General features: G+C 42.1%; 1 protein-coding gene across 3 annotated transcripts in view; it reads right to left on the bottom strand.

The window, feature by feature from the left end:
* EP300 (E1A binding protein p300) overlaps positions 1-15592 on the bottom strand; it is a 74901-nt gene that overhangs the window by 30320 nt on the left and 28989 nt on the right. The window contains exons 3-6 of one of the 3 annotated variants that reach the window (XM_051962137.1): positions 10234-10410; positions 8415-8676; positions 2453-2566; positions 1029-1265 (exon numbers count right to left, since the gene is read on the bottom strand). In XM_051962137.1, the coding sequence (XP_051818097.1) occupies positions 1029-1265; positions 2453-2566; positions 8415-8676; positions 10234-10410 (790 nt within the window). The remainder of the gene's footprint in view (positions 1-1028; positions 1266-2452; positions 2567-8414; positions 8677-10233; positions 10411-15592) is intronic. The other 2 variants (XM_051962139.1, XM_051962138.1) reach the window with 2 other exon arrangements.

Genomic DNA, 15592 nt, shown 5'->3' with positions numbered 1-15592 from the left:
GCTTTCTTAGGGACCATTCAAATATAACACTAGATAGTACACGAGGAAGTGAAGAGTTTCTTCACCTGTTTGTGTCCTAGACCCCACTGACAGTCTGGAGAATTCTTGGAAGCCTTTCTCAGAACAAGGTTTTTTAAAAAAACAAAAACAAAAACAAACCCCTACAGTGGATTACTGAGGAAACATGGCTGTGGGAAAAAAGCTCCCAGATTCTGGTGACGAAGAAAGCCAGTTTAATTTCCAACCTTCCCTCTAGTCTTAGCTGTGGAACAGCTGGAGAAAGTCAGGACCTCCAAGAACCAGAATGGCTTAACCCTTTGCAGCATATGGAGACATAATTAAAAGGTAGCCTAAGGGCCTATAAAAGAAATTATTATTTCTACCTGAATCAAGCTAGTTTTGCTAGTTTTTGCTAGAATAAAGGTAATGATATAACATTGTCAAATAGCCCAGCCTAGTATTTTCAACAGTTTGTTCACATAGGGCAACATGAGAGAAAAGGAAATGAAACCTAGTTATTTGTCTCATTAACTATGGAATGCCTGTTGCACACCAGTTTATTTAAGGGGAAAAAAAAAGAAAAACAAAACAATACAAAACAAAAAGCAAACAAAACAAAGCAAAAAACCCCCAGCAAACATTGCAACAAGACAAAGAACAAGCTTGGCTCCAAAAAAAGGGAAAGTTGGGAAATCCAAAGATATGATACAAGTCTTTGATATAATGAATAATTTTGCTCTGGTAAGGGAAAAAAAGAGGGGTAATAAATTTTGTTGACACAAAAATTTTGTCAAGAAAAATTAATTGGCAACTATAGCAGCAGTTATCTTAGTGCCTACTTGGGATATGAGCTCCCCTGCTGCCCCATTTTCTGACCCCATGTCTATCATAACAGGCTTTGTAAATCTATGTATTCCAACTATCTAACCAGGCTACACAAAAACCTAACAACGACGGAGGTGTTACATGTAAGACCATGGCACCAGGCATTTGAAAAGACTGGTCGAAGCAAGGAGGGGTGAACTTACTCAAGGCGTTCATGGGGCGCATGCCCTGGGCTGGCTGCCCTGGCTGCTGATTCTTCACCGGAGCTTGTGGCTGAGTCTGCATCTGGTTTCCTTGATAGGTTAGGCCGAGAGCTGCATACGCCCGCTCTATGGAACTGGGATCAATCTGACTGGGAGGGTTTAGGCTGGGAGTACTTTGCTGACCCACCCCTACAGAACCAGCATTTCCAATGCCCACTGAAGCGCCGGTCAATATTGCTAAGGAAGGAAGTAGAACATGTTAAAATATCATAAGGAAGTCGTAGTTAGGACCAAATAGCCAGCGTATTCCACCTTCAATTCTTTCAAAAGTAAAAAGAAAAACACAAAGTCTGCCCACCTCCCCTACCTTCCTTCCCTCCCCCCCAAAGCACTGAGTTTTGGGGTCTAAAGAACTGATAATGGATAAATAGAAAATCAGCCTCTGGTCTGCTGGCAGATCAAAACGACATTAAACAAGTGACTGGGACCTCGATGCTTTGTGGTCACCAAATATGTGTGTGTGGATATATGTACGTGTGTGTGTATGTGAGTGTGTGTGTGTGTATGTGTATGTAAGTGTATGAGTTTGTGTGTGTGTGTGGAGTGTACATGTGTCAGGGGAAGGGGCCCACTAGTGATCTCCAACACTGCTGAAAGGGACCTAAGCATCCTGAGGTGTTATTGGCCAAGGAGAACACTGAGGTTCCACTGGTGTCAAAGGAAGGATTTGAACTCAGATCTTCCTGGCTCTAAGCCCAGTTTTCTATCCACTGTCATGTAGCCTCACAGATAAAAAGTGATGGAGGACCAACAAAATTTGGGCTCTTCCACTTGATCAGACTTTAAAATGGAAAAAGGTCTTCAAAAACCTCACCTCTCATGAATGCTATTTCTAAGTGGACATAACAGACAATACTATGAGCACCCATGTGGGGATCTGCAAACTACACAGTAATTGTCTGTTTTTTCTCAGGACTTTTAATTGAACCAAAAATATCGTGTACCTCAAGGATAAACTTATAATAAAGACTGACAGTGGGAAGGGCAGGACCTAAGTGTGCCCTTGGTGGATTTGCAATTTAAATGTTCTAAAAGAAAGGTATCCTGTCTTGTTCTATTCAACAGCCTCTTCTCTATTTTCCAATTTTACAGAATATTAGATTTGAGAACCAAACGTTATTTAACTCGGGAAAAATATAAGGATTCCGAATTTTGTTTATTCTGGTGCCAACAAGAATTATCAACTTCATAGTGTTCAGAAATATGAAAGAAAAGGACGGTTGAAACCTAGAAAAGAAGACACTTTCCTTTCTTCAACTGTGCACAAGACTTCACAATTTAAACATCTGGACTCCTGAATTCCACATTAGATTTCATGAAAAACTATATAATAAAGAACAAAAGCAGTGAGACGGATGGCTTACATTGTTGATTTCTTTTATCCCCAGCATTTTTGAGGGGCAAACACACAGGACAGTCGTGCCTTGTGCAATTCTTCCAGTGTGAGATGATTTGTCTTGAAGAAGCACAATGTGCCACTAAAGGGAAGAAGTGGAAAGGAAGGAAGATTTTTTTAAAATAAAAAATGTCTGCTGGTTCTTTTGTGTAGTAAGCAAAGATCAAGTCAAGCAACATGGTAACTTCATGCCTATAAAGAAGGGTATCTGTCATCTACTCCACAAACATCCAAAGCCTGTAACCAATGTAGGCAATCATACAAACCTGACTCAACCAACCTCTCAAGAGAGGTTTTCTTCTCCAGCTACAGAAAAGCAAAAATTGGAGACAAGAAACTCCCTCAAATCCTTATACTCTAAGGACAGCATGAAAGCGAAGGCCTTGATCCTTAGGACACAGTGATCTCTCTATTTTCAGGTCTATTACATGAATCTTATTAGAGAAAAGGAGAAAGGGGGGAAAAAGCACCCAACAGGTGCTCTTGTTGGTTGGCAGATAAAAAGGGTTTTTAAACCAGCAGAGAATGCTTTTGGAATTTGAGAAGGTTCTCCAGATCCTCAGCCATCAAGTCCCAACTCAGGCTCCTAAATAGCACCCCACCTTCATATGGTCTCAAAGGTTCTCCCTCAGGCTTGTCAAAATCCCTTCATGTATTAAATTTGAACTGCAGTTCTGAAAGTCTACAAGGAAGGTATATGGTATAGGATTAACACTATTCTATTAACACTTTCTAGATGGTCTTCTGTTGTTCACAATTGTCATCTCTTCCTTGGATCTCCCACACAACTGAATATAGAGCAAATTGTCAGACTTCATTTATTCACTAAGGGTTGGTACAAGAAGCATCACAACTTGGGACCCTGCTCTCTTGTTTCAGACTGGGATCAGACAAACAAAAGGATTTCCTCTCTCTCTTTCTCTCTCTGCAGACATCATCCCAGCCAGTTACTAAGCAGCTACTAAAGATCACCAACTTTCTTTGGCTAATTGAAGGTCTAGCCTCTAACATTACAATGGCCAAAGTCAAATGTTTGATTCTCCTGAGAAGCAAGGGAAGTCATATTTATTTTAATTTTCATTTCACCAGAATATGCAATAAGGATGACCATACTTTTGGCTTACTGTCTCTTGATAAGAAATTCATCTGAGAAAAACTAAGCCAGGAAGGTGTGATATTCTGAAACTTGGTACGTACAAAAATTTTTACTCTGAACACATGAGCTCTTTTTCCAGCAGTGGCAATAGACATCACTGAAACCACTGGATCAAGTCAACATCCAGACTGCTGTTTCCCCAATTTATTCTCCAAAGAGTAGAAGAAATGAAGAAAGGAGGGGCTATTCTGACCCTGAAGTTAACCAGTAAGAAGGAAATGATTACCGACAAATCTTAATAAACCAAGTTATCATGACATCATTGAATCACCATTAAGAAAGGGAAACAACAGATGCACCCTTGGACAGAGAGTGTGTCTTAAACACCACTGCAATGCAATGGCAAAGGGGAGTTCTGGCTAACCATAAAGATGCAGCTGTATAGGCAACTCGATCAAAACTAAGCAAGAATCAAGCCCAAAGAAAACACCAGAGGACTGGCTGAGCAGTCCTAGAATAGCAAAAGAATTCCCAAAGAAAACCGGGGGGGAAAAAGCACCCTCTAGAATGCAATCCACATATCCAATGATGGTTGAAGAACTACCAGTCTCTGATCACTAGTCCTCAGCCTTCAGTGGAGCAATGGAAAATCGTGGAGCTTTCAGAAAACAAGATATACTCGAAACACAAAAAACCAGACCCAGATGTGTAAGTGGTGATGAGGGTGCGAAAGCTGCAGACCCAGCAACCTGTCTATACTGACCACAACCGATGAGGGGTTAAGAGAGAAAGGAGATGAAAGGGAAAGGAAAAGAAGAGAGGATGAGAAGAGTGTAAGGAGGAAAAAGGTGAGAACTAGAGGCACAAATTTTGAAATTCAAAGCTCATTTTGGGAGGGGAAGGGGTTTAGCGTCAGCTGTGCGAGCATGCAATGGCTTTTTGTTTGTACGTGTGTGGTGAGTAGAGTCAGAAGGTTTTTATAAGCGTTAAAGCACAAAGAGCTGGAGACCGTGCCCCATGAGGACGCACCAGTGATGTGAGGGACGCTCAGCTTAAAGGCAACATTGGAGGCCAGTGGTGGCTGTCAGGATTGTTAGTCTTGTCCCTAGTGGGATGCCCAGGGGCTCCCAAACGGCAGCTGTCCCCATGTTGGAGCTGGACTAAAGGACTGAAAACCCATAGTTCCATAATCCCATAATCCCAATTAAAAACAAAATTCACAAATGCTTTGCTGTCCTGCCCACACTGTGAGGGCCCTGGGAGATGAGTCGTTGGTGCAGACCCCACCTCTGAGCTCTCTCTCCATCAGAGCTCTGGGTGCATCGCTTCTTACCAATTCTCCTTTCCTGCTGAGGTCCAGGTGGCTTACAAACACAACCAGATCTCCACTCCTGCCACAAAGGTCATCTCACCCAATGACAATCCTGTTTTCCCTTTGCTTTGCTTGTAATTCCAGATACCTCTACTTCCTCCTTTTGTAATCCATGGAATAACATGCAATTGCAATTTAACTTTTTTCCCTCCATTAAGCTTATGGAAAAATTGAAGGTTTTTTCAACAGAAACCACATACCAGGAACTAAGCAGGTGTGTAAAGGAGACATCTTGGGGAGTGAGGAGAGAAGACCTGTGGAGGCTACAGCAGTGCTTGAGAAGGACAAGCGTGAGGGCTTTAATTGGGGGGGCCTGGGAAGGACTGACCAAAAAGCAGAGGAGCCAGAGACCTCAGGATATGCTCTGGAGTCAGCATCAGTGGGTCCTTGCCCTCTGCTCTGCTCTCCCTCCTTACTCACAGAAGGGATGGACACCCCCAACCTCTCCTGTAACCTAAGCACAGGGACACGCAGCAAGGCTGGGTCTCTCCTCTGGCTGGCTGCTTAGCTTTCCACTTTTCCTTGGCAGGCTCTTCTTGCAGGTTGCCCCTGAGCTCCAGGTTCTCACCCCCATTGCTCACTAGATATCTCACCTTCCTCCCACTCCCTGGACACCTCCATCCAGCCTACTACCAAAGCTCTCCCCAGCCTCTGCCGTCTCCACCTCTATGTACTCATCTTCAATGGCTCCCTGAGCATCCCTACACTAGAAGGGAAAGGTTTGAAGAGAATAGGGACTAAGTTCTAAGCTGCTCTTTCTAGCACCCAAGGACCAATTCATCATCACCCATTTGTGCCATCTGTCAAACACTTGCCCTCCTTGTGACCAGCACCCTGAACCACCTTGTTTTACATAACCAAATGGTTATGTAAAACCATCTCCCATGCTCCCCCATCTCCATGGCTTATTTTATGTGTGTAAGTTTCTTCTCCACTTGGTATCATCCTCCAATGACCAGTAACCATGAGGCACACAAGAACTGAATAAATGCTGAGCAAATTAAAGGTATACTTTGGGTGCCCTGAGAAAATGTTTAGTCAAGCAGAGGTAAGCATGAATCACGTCTGCTGGACCAGTGTCATCTCTTGCCCATCCTGACTATGGGTCCAGAAGAGCAAAAGGTCCTGTTTCCAAAAATCTCTCAGTATATTTGTGAAGCAGACAGAAGTGGATCAGAAGAATTCAGGAGAACCCAAAAATCCAACTCAAGTGATGGATCAGTGGATCACTAGAGTCTCTGATCAAGGACTATCAATGACGTAGCTGAAAGAATGGATCAAATACATTATGGCTTTGTAGGTGACACAGATGGCCAAGTCACTGAATGACAGAATTGGGATCAGAAAGAGAAGAGATGTCAATTAAAAGGCCAATGGGAAACTGACCTATGGGATAATTTTCATTTATTATGGCTATTCAAAATGGAGCAGGCACCTTAATGGAACATGTCTAGCAAACCGAGACTCGGGAAACAAATGGGCAATGCTGGTCACTGTCTTGCATATACCAATTGTGCAAAAGAAAGCATATGGCTTTTTCCTGGCTATTGAAATTAGTTCAGCTAACAAAATTATAATTAATAAACAACAGCAACATTCAAACTTAGATTTAAAGCTGAAGAACTGGATTGAGGAAAGTTGGATGGGTTATTAATGTGAATAATAATCAGGGTTTTTGCATACGGACGCTATCGTAAAAATCAAACTATCTTCTTCATCATAGATGGAATGGGAAAGGATCTCAGAAACCAAGCAGGCCAGACCTCGTTCTACAGAGGATGGGACAGTCATGGAGTCTGGTCTTTGCTTCTAGGCACTAGATAGATGGACATGAATGATTCTTCCGGCTATCTGGCAGTGTGACCAGGATGGTCACTTGGGTTACAAGTGGGCCTTAGGAGATCTCAGAGTTCTGAGTAAAATGGAAGACTTGCCTCAAGAAGAAAGCATTGGGAGCAATGGGGTAGGAGATGCAGAGGCAGAAAACCCTGGATTAGCAACTTTCTATCACTTCTCCAGCCTTGGTGGAAAGCTGATGATATGATCCCCTCTCATCTCCACCCCACCACACCCCCCAACCATGTGGGAATCCTATCAACTTAGAATCATTCTGGGAAAGGTGGGATAAGCTTCCTTGAGGTCTCCAATACAAGAAGATTTCAATTTGAGGCTGGGTGTCAAATTTGGGAGTGGATGTGAGTGGGTACATTCCTAACCAAGTATGAATGAGTTGGATTAAATCTGAAGTATCAATTTTAATGGTCGTATTCTAGAAACTATTTACCGGATAAGCCATGGGAGAAATACCTGTGAACACAAAACTAAAATTTGGTCACTGAATTTGACTTTCAAATGATACCTCAATCAAGAGGTAGAGGGGAAAAAAAATCAAATTGGGGAACAAGTTGCTTGGATAACTAGCAGATAGGGTTTATTCAAAAATGACCCATAGGGCAGCTAAATGGCACAGTGGATAGAGCACTGGCCCTGGAGTCAGGAGGACCGGAGTTCAAATCCAGCCTCACACATACTAGCTGTGTGGCCCTGGGCAATCACTTCATCCCAATTGCTTCTCCCCTCCTGCCCCTCCCATGACCCTATGTTCTGTTTTTGAGCAAATGTTTATAGAAAGCTGTAATATTATCTAGCTTTCTGTCTACAAAGCTCAAGTGGCCACAGCAGAAACTGGAATTCGAGTTTGTTAGATGCATGTCATAACTGTGCTAGAGGCGCAGGCCTCGAAGGCAAAGCCAAAGAAGTTTGCTGGAGTGGCAGCAGGCTGTCCGAAAACCGAGGGCTTCAGCCAGCAATTCTTACCTTGGAGGTCCATGCCTCAGCCCAGGAGAGAGGCTCTTAATGGGAACTAGAGTCAGCTCTGTGCAAAGCAAAACCCAGCTCCTCTAGCACAAATGGAGTGTGCACAGGAGGGGACAGTCCCCCTAAACCCGTCTGGGTTGAAGAAAGCACTTTCTCTCCACACAGATCCTGCCCCCACTGCAGGACCCAACCCATCCCTGCTGCCTTGTAGGTGTGCCCGTTAACAAATATAGTAACACACATTCACTTTCCCCTCAGAAGAGGGGCTACAGTCCTTTGCCAAAGAGGAGGCAACATTAAGTAATGTACGCTATATTTAGATGTCAGCGGGATTAGGGAAAGGATGGCATGGCCTAGGGGCTAGCAAATCTCAGGACCACAGAAGGCTCCTCTGCTTTTCCCAGGTCACCAATGAGTCTGCCCACCCCCAATGCTGCCAATTCCTTGTGCCAACAGAGTTCCCTTCCCCCTGGGTACCCACTGCAGCCCTGATACCCCGCTTCCCTTGCTCTCCACGCAGCTCCTTTACCAAGAGACCTCACAGGTCCAGCAGGAGCTGTCTGACTGGTAGTATGGCCTGGAAAGGGCCCCCTGATCTCATCTACTGATTGCTCTGGATAATACCTAAGCACCCACTCTACTTACCCTGGCAGGACTTGCCAGCCTGGCAATGTGTCATGTGGTTGAGGACATTCTTCATTGTGCGACAGTGGGGAAGGTTACACTGGCGCACTTCCCCGTTGGCTTGCTCGCGCCGCTGACACTTGTGGGCATGCAAGAGAAGAACAAGTTGCTGTTGAATGAGCTTCCTCTTCTCAGGATCAGCTGTGGGGGGTCCAGAACCCATCCCCTGGGGTGCAGAGGGCACCATGCCAGGTGGCTGAACTTGAGGGGCCTGCTGCTGGCCCTTAGAGAGACAAGAGCAGGAGCTGAGTTAGTGTCCGTTACTTGCACCATCCCCCTCATTTCTCTAACACTACAGTGGGACTGGGGGACTCTGAGCAGCCCATCCTGACCCTCCCTCAGTACAACAAATGAAGCTCCCTTCCCACAGGTGCAGCTAAGTCCTGGCACTGTGGATTTAGGCCTTTACCTACTTTAAGATGTAAGAGAATTTCTAGGATGTCAAAGACAACAAAGTGATAGCTCCTCGAAATGTTGTTCCTCCTAAGACTTGACAGAAAAAGTAAGATAAAATGGGATTCTCGGAAGCTAGGGACAGGTGGAGGAAAACTGAATTTCTTTTCTTGAAACCCTACAAAGTTAATTAGGTGTCAATCTAAGAAAAAATCATCAAGGTATTCATTCTCCTAAGGAAATGAGGGGCCCTAAATTTCAGGGGAAGTGACTGGTGTTTTGGCTAATTTTGTGACACAGGCACATTCTATACAGGTGAAGAAGTTAATGGGGGAAAAGAGTGGGGAGGGAGTGGAGAACTCCTTAATCTGAGGACAGCCAACTAGCATTTCTTTAGGCACCTACTGTATGCAGGCATTGTCCCTGCTTTCAAGAAGCTCACAAGCTAACAGGGGAGAGAGACAAGGGCCTGGCTCACAATTGCAGGCCAGTCCCACTTCTCTCTAAGCGGGTGTCTTGATCCTAACAAATAGGCTTCTAATGTCACTCTTGGAAGAAGTGGAGGTAGAATGAAGGAAGGATTCTTTCGCATCTGAAGCCTAAAACACTTACACAGGCACAAAGAGCAACAATAGAGTAAAAACAAAACAAACAAAAGCCATGGGAAGACATTAAAGGTCGGCAATTCTTACTCAGTCCAACTTCCTCCCCTAAGAAATGGTGGATGAACACATTCCTTGACTTGATATCTAGCAGATATAGGTTGTTGGCAAGGTCTTAAATGCTGTCAACTCAAAACAGCCTATGTGGAATGGCATGTGGGGGAATGGCAAAGAGACATGGAGTCATACTCTGACTCTCACCAGCAAAATGATGAAAATAGCACTTGTAATACTTGCCTCATGGGAAAGGAAGTGCCATGGGAGGAAATGTTTTAGAAACCTTAAAGTACTATATAAAATAGGAGCAGCTTCTATCATCTATCTTGCCTTTATTCCTGGAGATTTTAAACAGAATATAGATTTATTGATTGATTTAACCTGGTACCAAGGCAAGACTCTTGAGGAGCAAGGGAGAGGGAGATGCTATCATTGCTCCTTCCTAATTCCAACCACTGCCCCATATCCCAGTGTGGCACCTGCCAGGCTCTGGGACACAGCACCACGCTTGTGTTCAAAGAAAAAAAATGAAAAGGCAGAGAAAGGCAAGTTATGCATATTTATGCACAATTCAATTTCTTCATTTATTTCAGAACAGAGAGATGGCCCCCTTCCCTCCCTCCCAGTGGCAAGAAGAGTGTCTGTTTCCCACCCTCAACCTCAAAGTTCCAACCCTGGGAAGAGAAGGCAATAACCTTAATCCCAACTTATCACAGAACATTACCTACCATGTTAGGCATTCCTGCTCCAGGAACAGGCTTTTTGTCCATTGGAAACTGGGGTAAGCTGTTGGGCATTCCAGCCTTGTTCTGCATCTGGGGGCCAAGTCCAGCAGCTCCAATCTGTTGAGCAGGGTTCTGACTGTACGGTGGACCATAAGGATTGGGATTATTCATTATTCCCATCTAGTAATGATAAAGAAGAAAGACAAGAGTTCCAGTCAACGTATCGACTAAATAACCATTCATCTTTTCTAGAAAATCCCTGATTAATGAAGTCATTTCTAGAAGGAAATAGCATTTCTCAGTTCTGAAAGAGCTACATACCAGGGACTTCCTCCTATAAACTAGAAAATGTTTAAATAGGGGGAAAAAATCTATTAATTAAAAATCATGTGTTTTACAGTTTAGAAAAAGGCAATCATAGATGTACAGGAGGAAAAAAATTCTATAGCCTAACAAAGATTGAAGGCAATACATTAAGTAGACTCAATATTCCCCCCCATCCCAAATGTACCTTGGCAGACATTAAGGCTTCATATAGTCTCCAAAGTGCTTATTACTCTCTCTGTTTTCCCCACTTTATGCTTCTTTGTGCTGTGTTCACAAATCCACTTGGAGTTACTCTAGGGCATGGTGACTAGCCATTCCTATGAAGTCCCTTCACCATACACTAAGTGTGCAGCTAAGAAAATCCCTACAATTCCAACTCTGAAGCTCTAAGGCAAGTCCAGGTGAGCAGCCAACAAGTCTGCTTCCATGAGCAGAGGTAAAAGGTACAGTTGCTTCTCTATCCCCAACCACTCCTAGTCTAGGCCATCATGCAGCACCAAAGAGAGCACTAGCAATAAATAAATACATCTTTTTACCAATGGAGGGAGTGGGTGGGGGTGATTCCTATGCTTTCATTTTTCCTTCACTCATTTATTGGGGAGAAACCCTGAAAGTTCTCTGAGTCTCAGTTATCTCATCTGTAAAATGGAGAACATATTACCTCACAAGGGCAATGGAGGTTATGTCACAAATTTTAAAAGTAAAATATAAGGTGGGTGTGTCTACTATAATTTTGTCTTTTATTTGTTCCTATAGATATTAACAAGCTATCATTATTCTTTAATTTAACCTAGTACACAAGGCCCATAAAGAACCATAATAATTCCTACACTACTGCATAGTAGTGTTGGAGTGGAGGTAGGCAGCAGAATCCCAATGGTTGTAAACACTGTGTACTTGGGATAATGTATAACAGAAGGATATGTTAACCTAAGACAAAGGGAAAGATCCCAAGGATTCAAAGGGGGAGAAAGTAAGTTCAGAAACTTTCTAGAGGCTATTTAGGGATTACAGGGCACTCAAATTTGACCTGTGCCTCAAACCCTGACAAATCCAAGGGAATAGTTGGATTCTTGCCAAGGCCCAGCTTAAATTGGAGATCTGCTTAAAGGGTAATTGGTAATAGAAAGGGCAGAGCCACCTAAAATAGAAAGACCACTCCCATCAGTGAGGAGAGAAGAGACAGGGGCCTTCCCCAAGATCAGCAATGTCCTGCTCCAGGAGAACGTGAAGAACAGTTCTTCCCTTCTAAGTTAAGAAGATGAATATATTCAGACTATATCAAAGGAGATCAGGGAGTAGGGGAGAAATGACCTAAGAAGTAGGGGGAGAAAATTATCTATTTAAGAATAAAGGTTCAATTCACATGCTAGGGCCCCAAGCCAACCAGAAATAACTTGGGGAAGGGAATCAAATAGTCAGGGGGAGGCTGGCTCTTGACTGGACAACACGATTTTAGGGTTCATCTGCATTTTTAGCTTTCTTTTTCCAATCATATTCTTAATTCACATCACTAAAAATGTCTTTGTAAATGTTCATTCAGAACAATTACCCTAAGCTGGTTCAAGGGACTCCAGCAAAACTTTGGAAATTGCCCGTTTAAGTGGGAAATAAAAACACTATCTTCCCCTAATAATTAACGAGATTCCATCTCAAATCACAGGAAGCCAAAAGTAGAGATTCACGTGAAATAATTATCCCAAATGGTATTTTATGTAATAAATAACAAGTTGCAAGGAATTCAGAGACACAAACTGATGTGGAACCTCAAAAGTAAGCTACAATGATGGAAATGATAGGTCACCAAACTTTTAGTACCTGAAAAACTAAAAAATGGCTCACAGACTAGACAATTAAGGTTAAGGTCTAGACCATCATCTACATTGGCAGAAAAAAAATTACTAGATGTTTCTTTCCTGTTATAAAGGATTTTCCAAAGGGGGTGACTCCCTCTCCCCACATCCCCAAATGGCTGTTATTTTTAAAAACCACATGATTCAATAAGTTCTTCCTAGATACTCATGTGCCTGCCACCACACAATATGTTCATTTCAGCTCCTTTCCCAAGGTAACCACCTAAGCAGAATGTGGGGAAAGGGTGCCTGCAGGAGTAAGCATAGCAAGCTACATGTAGCACAGCCCCACCTGGTACCTTTCTAAAACTGCCAGCTGGACAGCTGATTAAAACTATAGGTATCAGGAATGACAGTTTTTCATTCAGTACAGAAGAAATAAAAGTTTTCAGTGCAAAAACAGATGTAATAAAAGGGCTTCTGGTTCTGTAGAGAGCCTTCACAACTTAAAAAAAAAAACTTCTAAAAAAATGCAAAGTATTTACAACACAAAGAGGCAGCTACAAGATCTAATTACCTTCACACTCAAGCTGAGCTGGGTTCTCAAAAACTGATGATCAACTATTTTTACCTTTAGGATCTCTTTGCTATTAAGGAGTGATGCTACAAGCTCTTTGAGATGGGATTACTTGGTCCCCAAGATCAATCTATTTAGTTAACATATAGCAGTTCATCAGGAACAGAAAGCTCTTCATCATCAGAGGTGGGGTTTGGGCCCATTGGTTAAACTCAGTTGCCTTTGCAAAAACTATGCTCTTCAGCGTTGAGACCCAATTTGGCAATATGCTCTTGAGTTGTTAGTTTTTGTTTTAAAATCATTTTCATTTCAAAATATAGCATTCCTGTACACTGCAAGCTGTCCTTTGTAGCATAAGGCAAAGAAATTCCAAAATCCAATTTGAACCAGTCTGTTAGTATGTTAGTATGTGCTAAGAAGGGAGAAGATGCACATTCTTCTGTGACCAAGCCTGGTCACTAATTACAGAGAATTCTGGTTGGTTTCTTCCCATGTTTGTGGTCACTAAATCTGTCCCTACATCAGTTTGACACTTTGCACTAATATTCTATTACATCCAGGCCATTTAGCCATTCCTTACTGGTGGAAACTTCTTTGTCCAGACTCTGGGTCATAAGCTATTGATCTAAAATCCTGTCTCAGAAAGGCTGCCCACAATGGCTCACAGCTCCACCAACACTCTGAGGGATGTTCATCTCTTCCAACATTACCAACTGCCCCCCCGCCCTTACTATTCTTGGACAATTTTGGGTTGTGTAGCGATTTGAAATTCTCTGATGATTGATGTAATCTCTGAAACAGTCAACAGTTTCTTGACCACTTGATAGACAGGTAAAAAGTTCTTTTGCTTTATATAGATTTCACATTTTCCATGTTGTCACAAATATTAAAGACTTTGCCTAATTCCTTGCCCAATACCTACCTTTTCTTCTCAACCTGGTTGTAAAACTTTTAAAATCGCATCTAAATGAAAAATATATTGTTCTCCTTTGTGACTATGGTTTAAGTAATTAGTATATCTCCTCCTGGCCCCCTTATGTGTCTATATTATTTTTCTTTCCCATTTTGTAAGTCCCAACTTGGGGCTCATGGTAGAAATAGAGGAAGTTCTTTCACAATAGAGCTAATGACCAATGTTGGATTCTTCCTAAAATAGTCTGTACAACCATCAATGAGAGTGAAAGAACTGACCATTGGCACAAAGTACTTGCTACCGACAATCTTTATTGACTGCCCAAGAATAAGGAATTAAATGAAATCTAATTTTAGTCCCTTTGCTTATCTTTCTTTTTCTGACCTGTTTTTAGTATAACAAATGGTTAATGTAAAATTACATTATCTTATTGTTATTGTAAAAAGTGAAAAATTTCTGTAGCTTCCTTCAGAGTTAAATGACTATCTCCACAGAATTTTATGGGTTCTGCAAGGCACTTTTTGTAAAAAATGCCTTGAGAGGCAAGCAATTAATGCATTTAAGGTGGACAGTTTAGAAATGAAGAAAAGGGGGTTCAGAGAGGTTTTGCTATAACTGGTAATTTTTGCTTAAACTAGTTAAATGTCAAACTAGAACTGGGATTTAATCTTAACTTATAAGGCCATAGTTTGTCCAATTCATTATACTAGCATATGACATCATTTTTTCCAGCTCAACGGCAACTACAAATCTCAAAGTGCATTTCATGTTACATAGATCTTAAACCATCATAGTCTGAAAAGGCTTGCTAACTGGAAAGGGAAGATTATTTGGGTTCCATTTCTCTTTCTTTATATTAATAAACAATACTTATTCCATCATTTTAATCCAATTCTTGTACAAGAGGACAATGGAAAGATATGGTTGGTGGTTCCTCTAGGAAAGTTGGCCATCTGGGATACATTTCTCTAAACTTGGCTCAATCTGCCTGGCAGATACTTGAGGAATTCTGTAAAATTTCAGTGTGCAAAAACATCACTAAAGCTGCAAACTACAGGATTCAACAATTCTCTCTCCTAGGGCCCCACATTGTTGGGATCAAAACCCCCATTTATTACAACATCACCTATTACTACTACTTGCCCACCTCAATTCCAACAATATCAAAATTTATGTTGTTTTCCACAAATACCAATGATTTTAATCCTGCAACTATAACTAATTAAGTCACGTAGGCAGTGCATCTGGGAAAATCTCCACTTTGCTAAGGGTTCCCAAATATTTCAGGGATTACTATTGTGAAAGGAAATAAGAGAACTGATTAAATCGAAGCAAATAAATAAATCTGCTTCTAGAGGTCGTAAAAAGACTGACAAGCATCCTAGTGGACTGAAGGCCAGAAATCTGAGTAATCGAAGTTTCAATTTTAAACAGCTTTACTATTCTATAGATCAGATCTCTTTCTCAAGGCCTTCTAAAAGGTAAGTATATTGATAGCATTGATCCAATAAGTTAACTCACATAAGGCATCTGGCAATGCTTAAAGGGTTAATGCTTGGGGCAGCTAAGAGAGGCAGTGCAGAGCACCAATCCTGAGTTAGGAGAACCTGATCAAAATCTGACCCTGACTTGCTAGCTGTGTGACCTTGAACCAGTCACTTCACCCCGTTTGCCTAGGTCCCCTCATTTATAAAATGAGCTGGAGAATGAAAAGACAAACTACTTAAGTATCTGCCAAGAAAGCCCAATTTG

Source organism: Antechinus flavipes, chromosome 5 (assembly GCF_016432865.1).
Source record: "Antechinus flavipes isolate AdamAnt ecotype Samford, QLD, Australia chromosome 5, AdamAnt_v2, whole genome shotgun sequence".
In the NCBI taxonomy this organism is placed as follows: domain Eukaryota; kingdom Metazoa; phylum Chordata; class Mammalia; order Dasyuromorphia; family Dasyuridae; genus Antechinus; species Antechinus flavipes.
The sequence above is the reverse complement of the archived record's forward strand: the minus strand, read 5'-3'. Positions and strand labels throughout refer to the sequence as shown.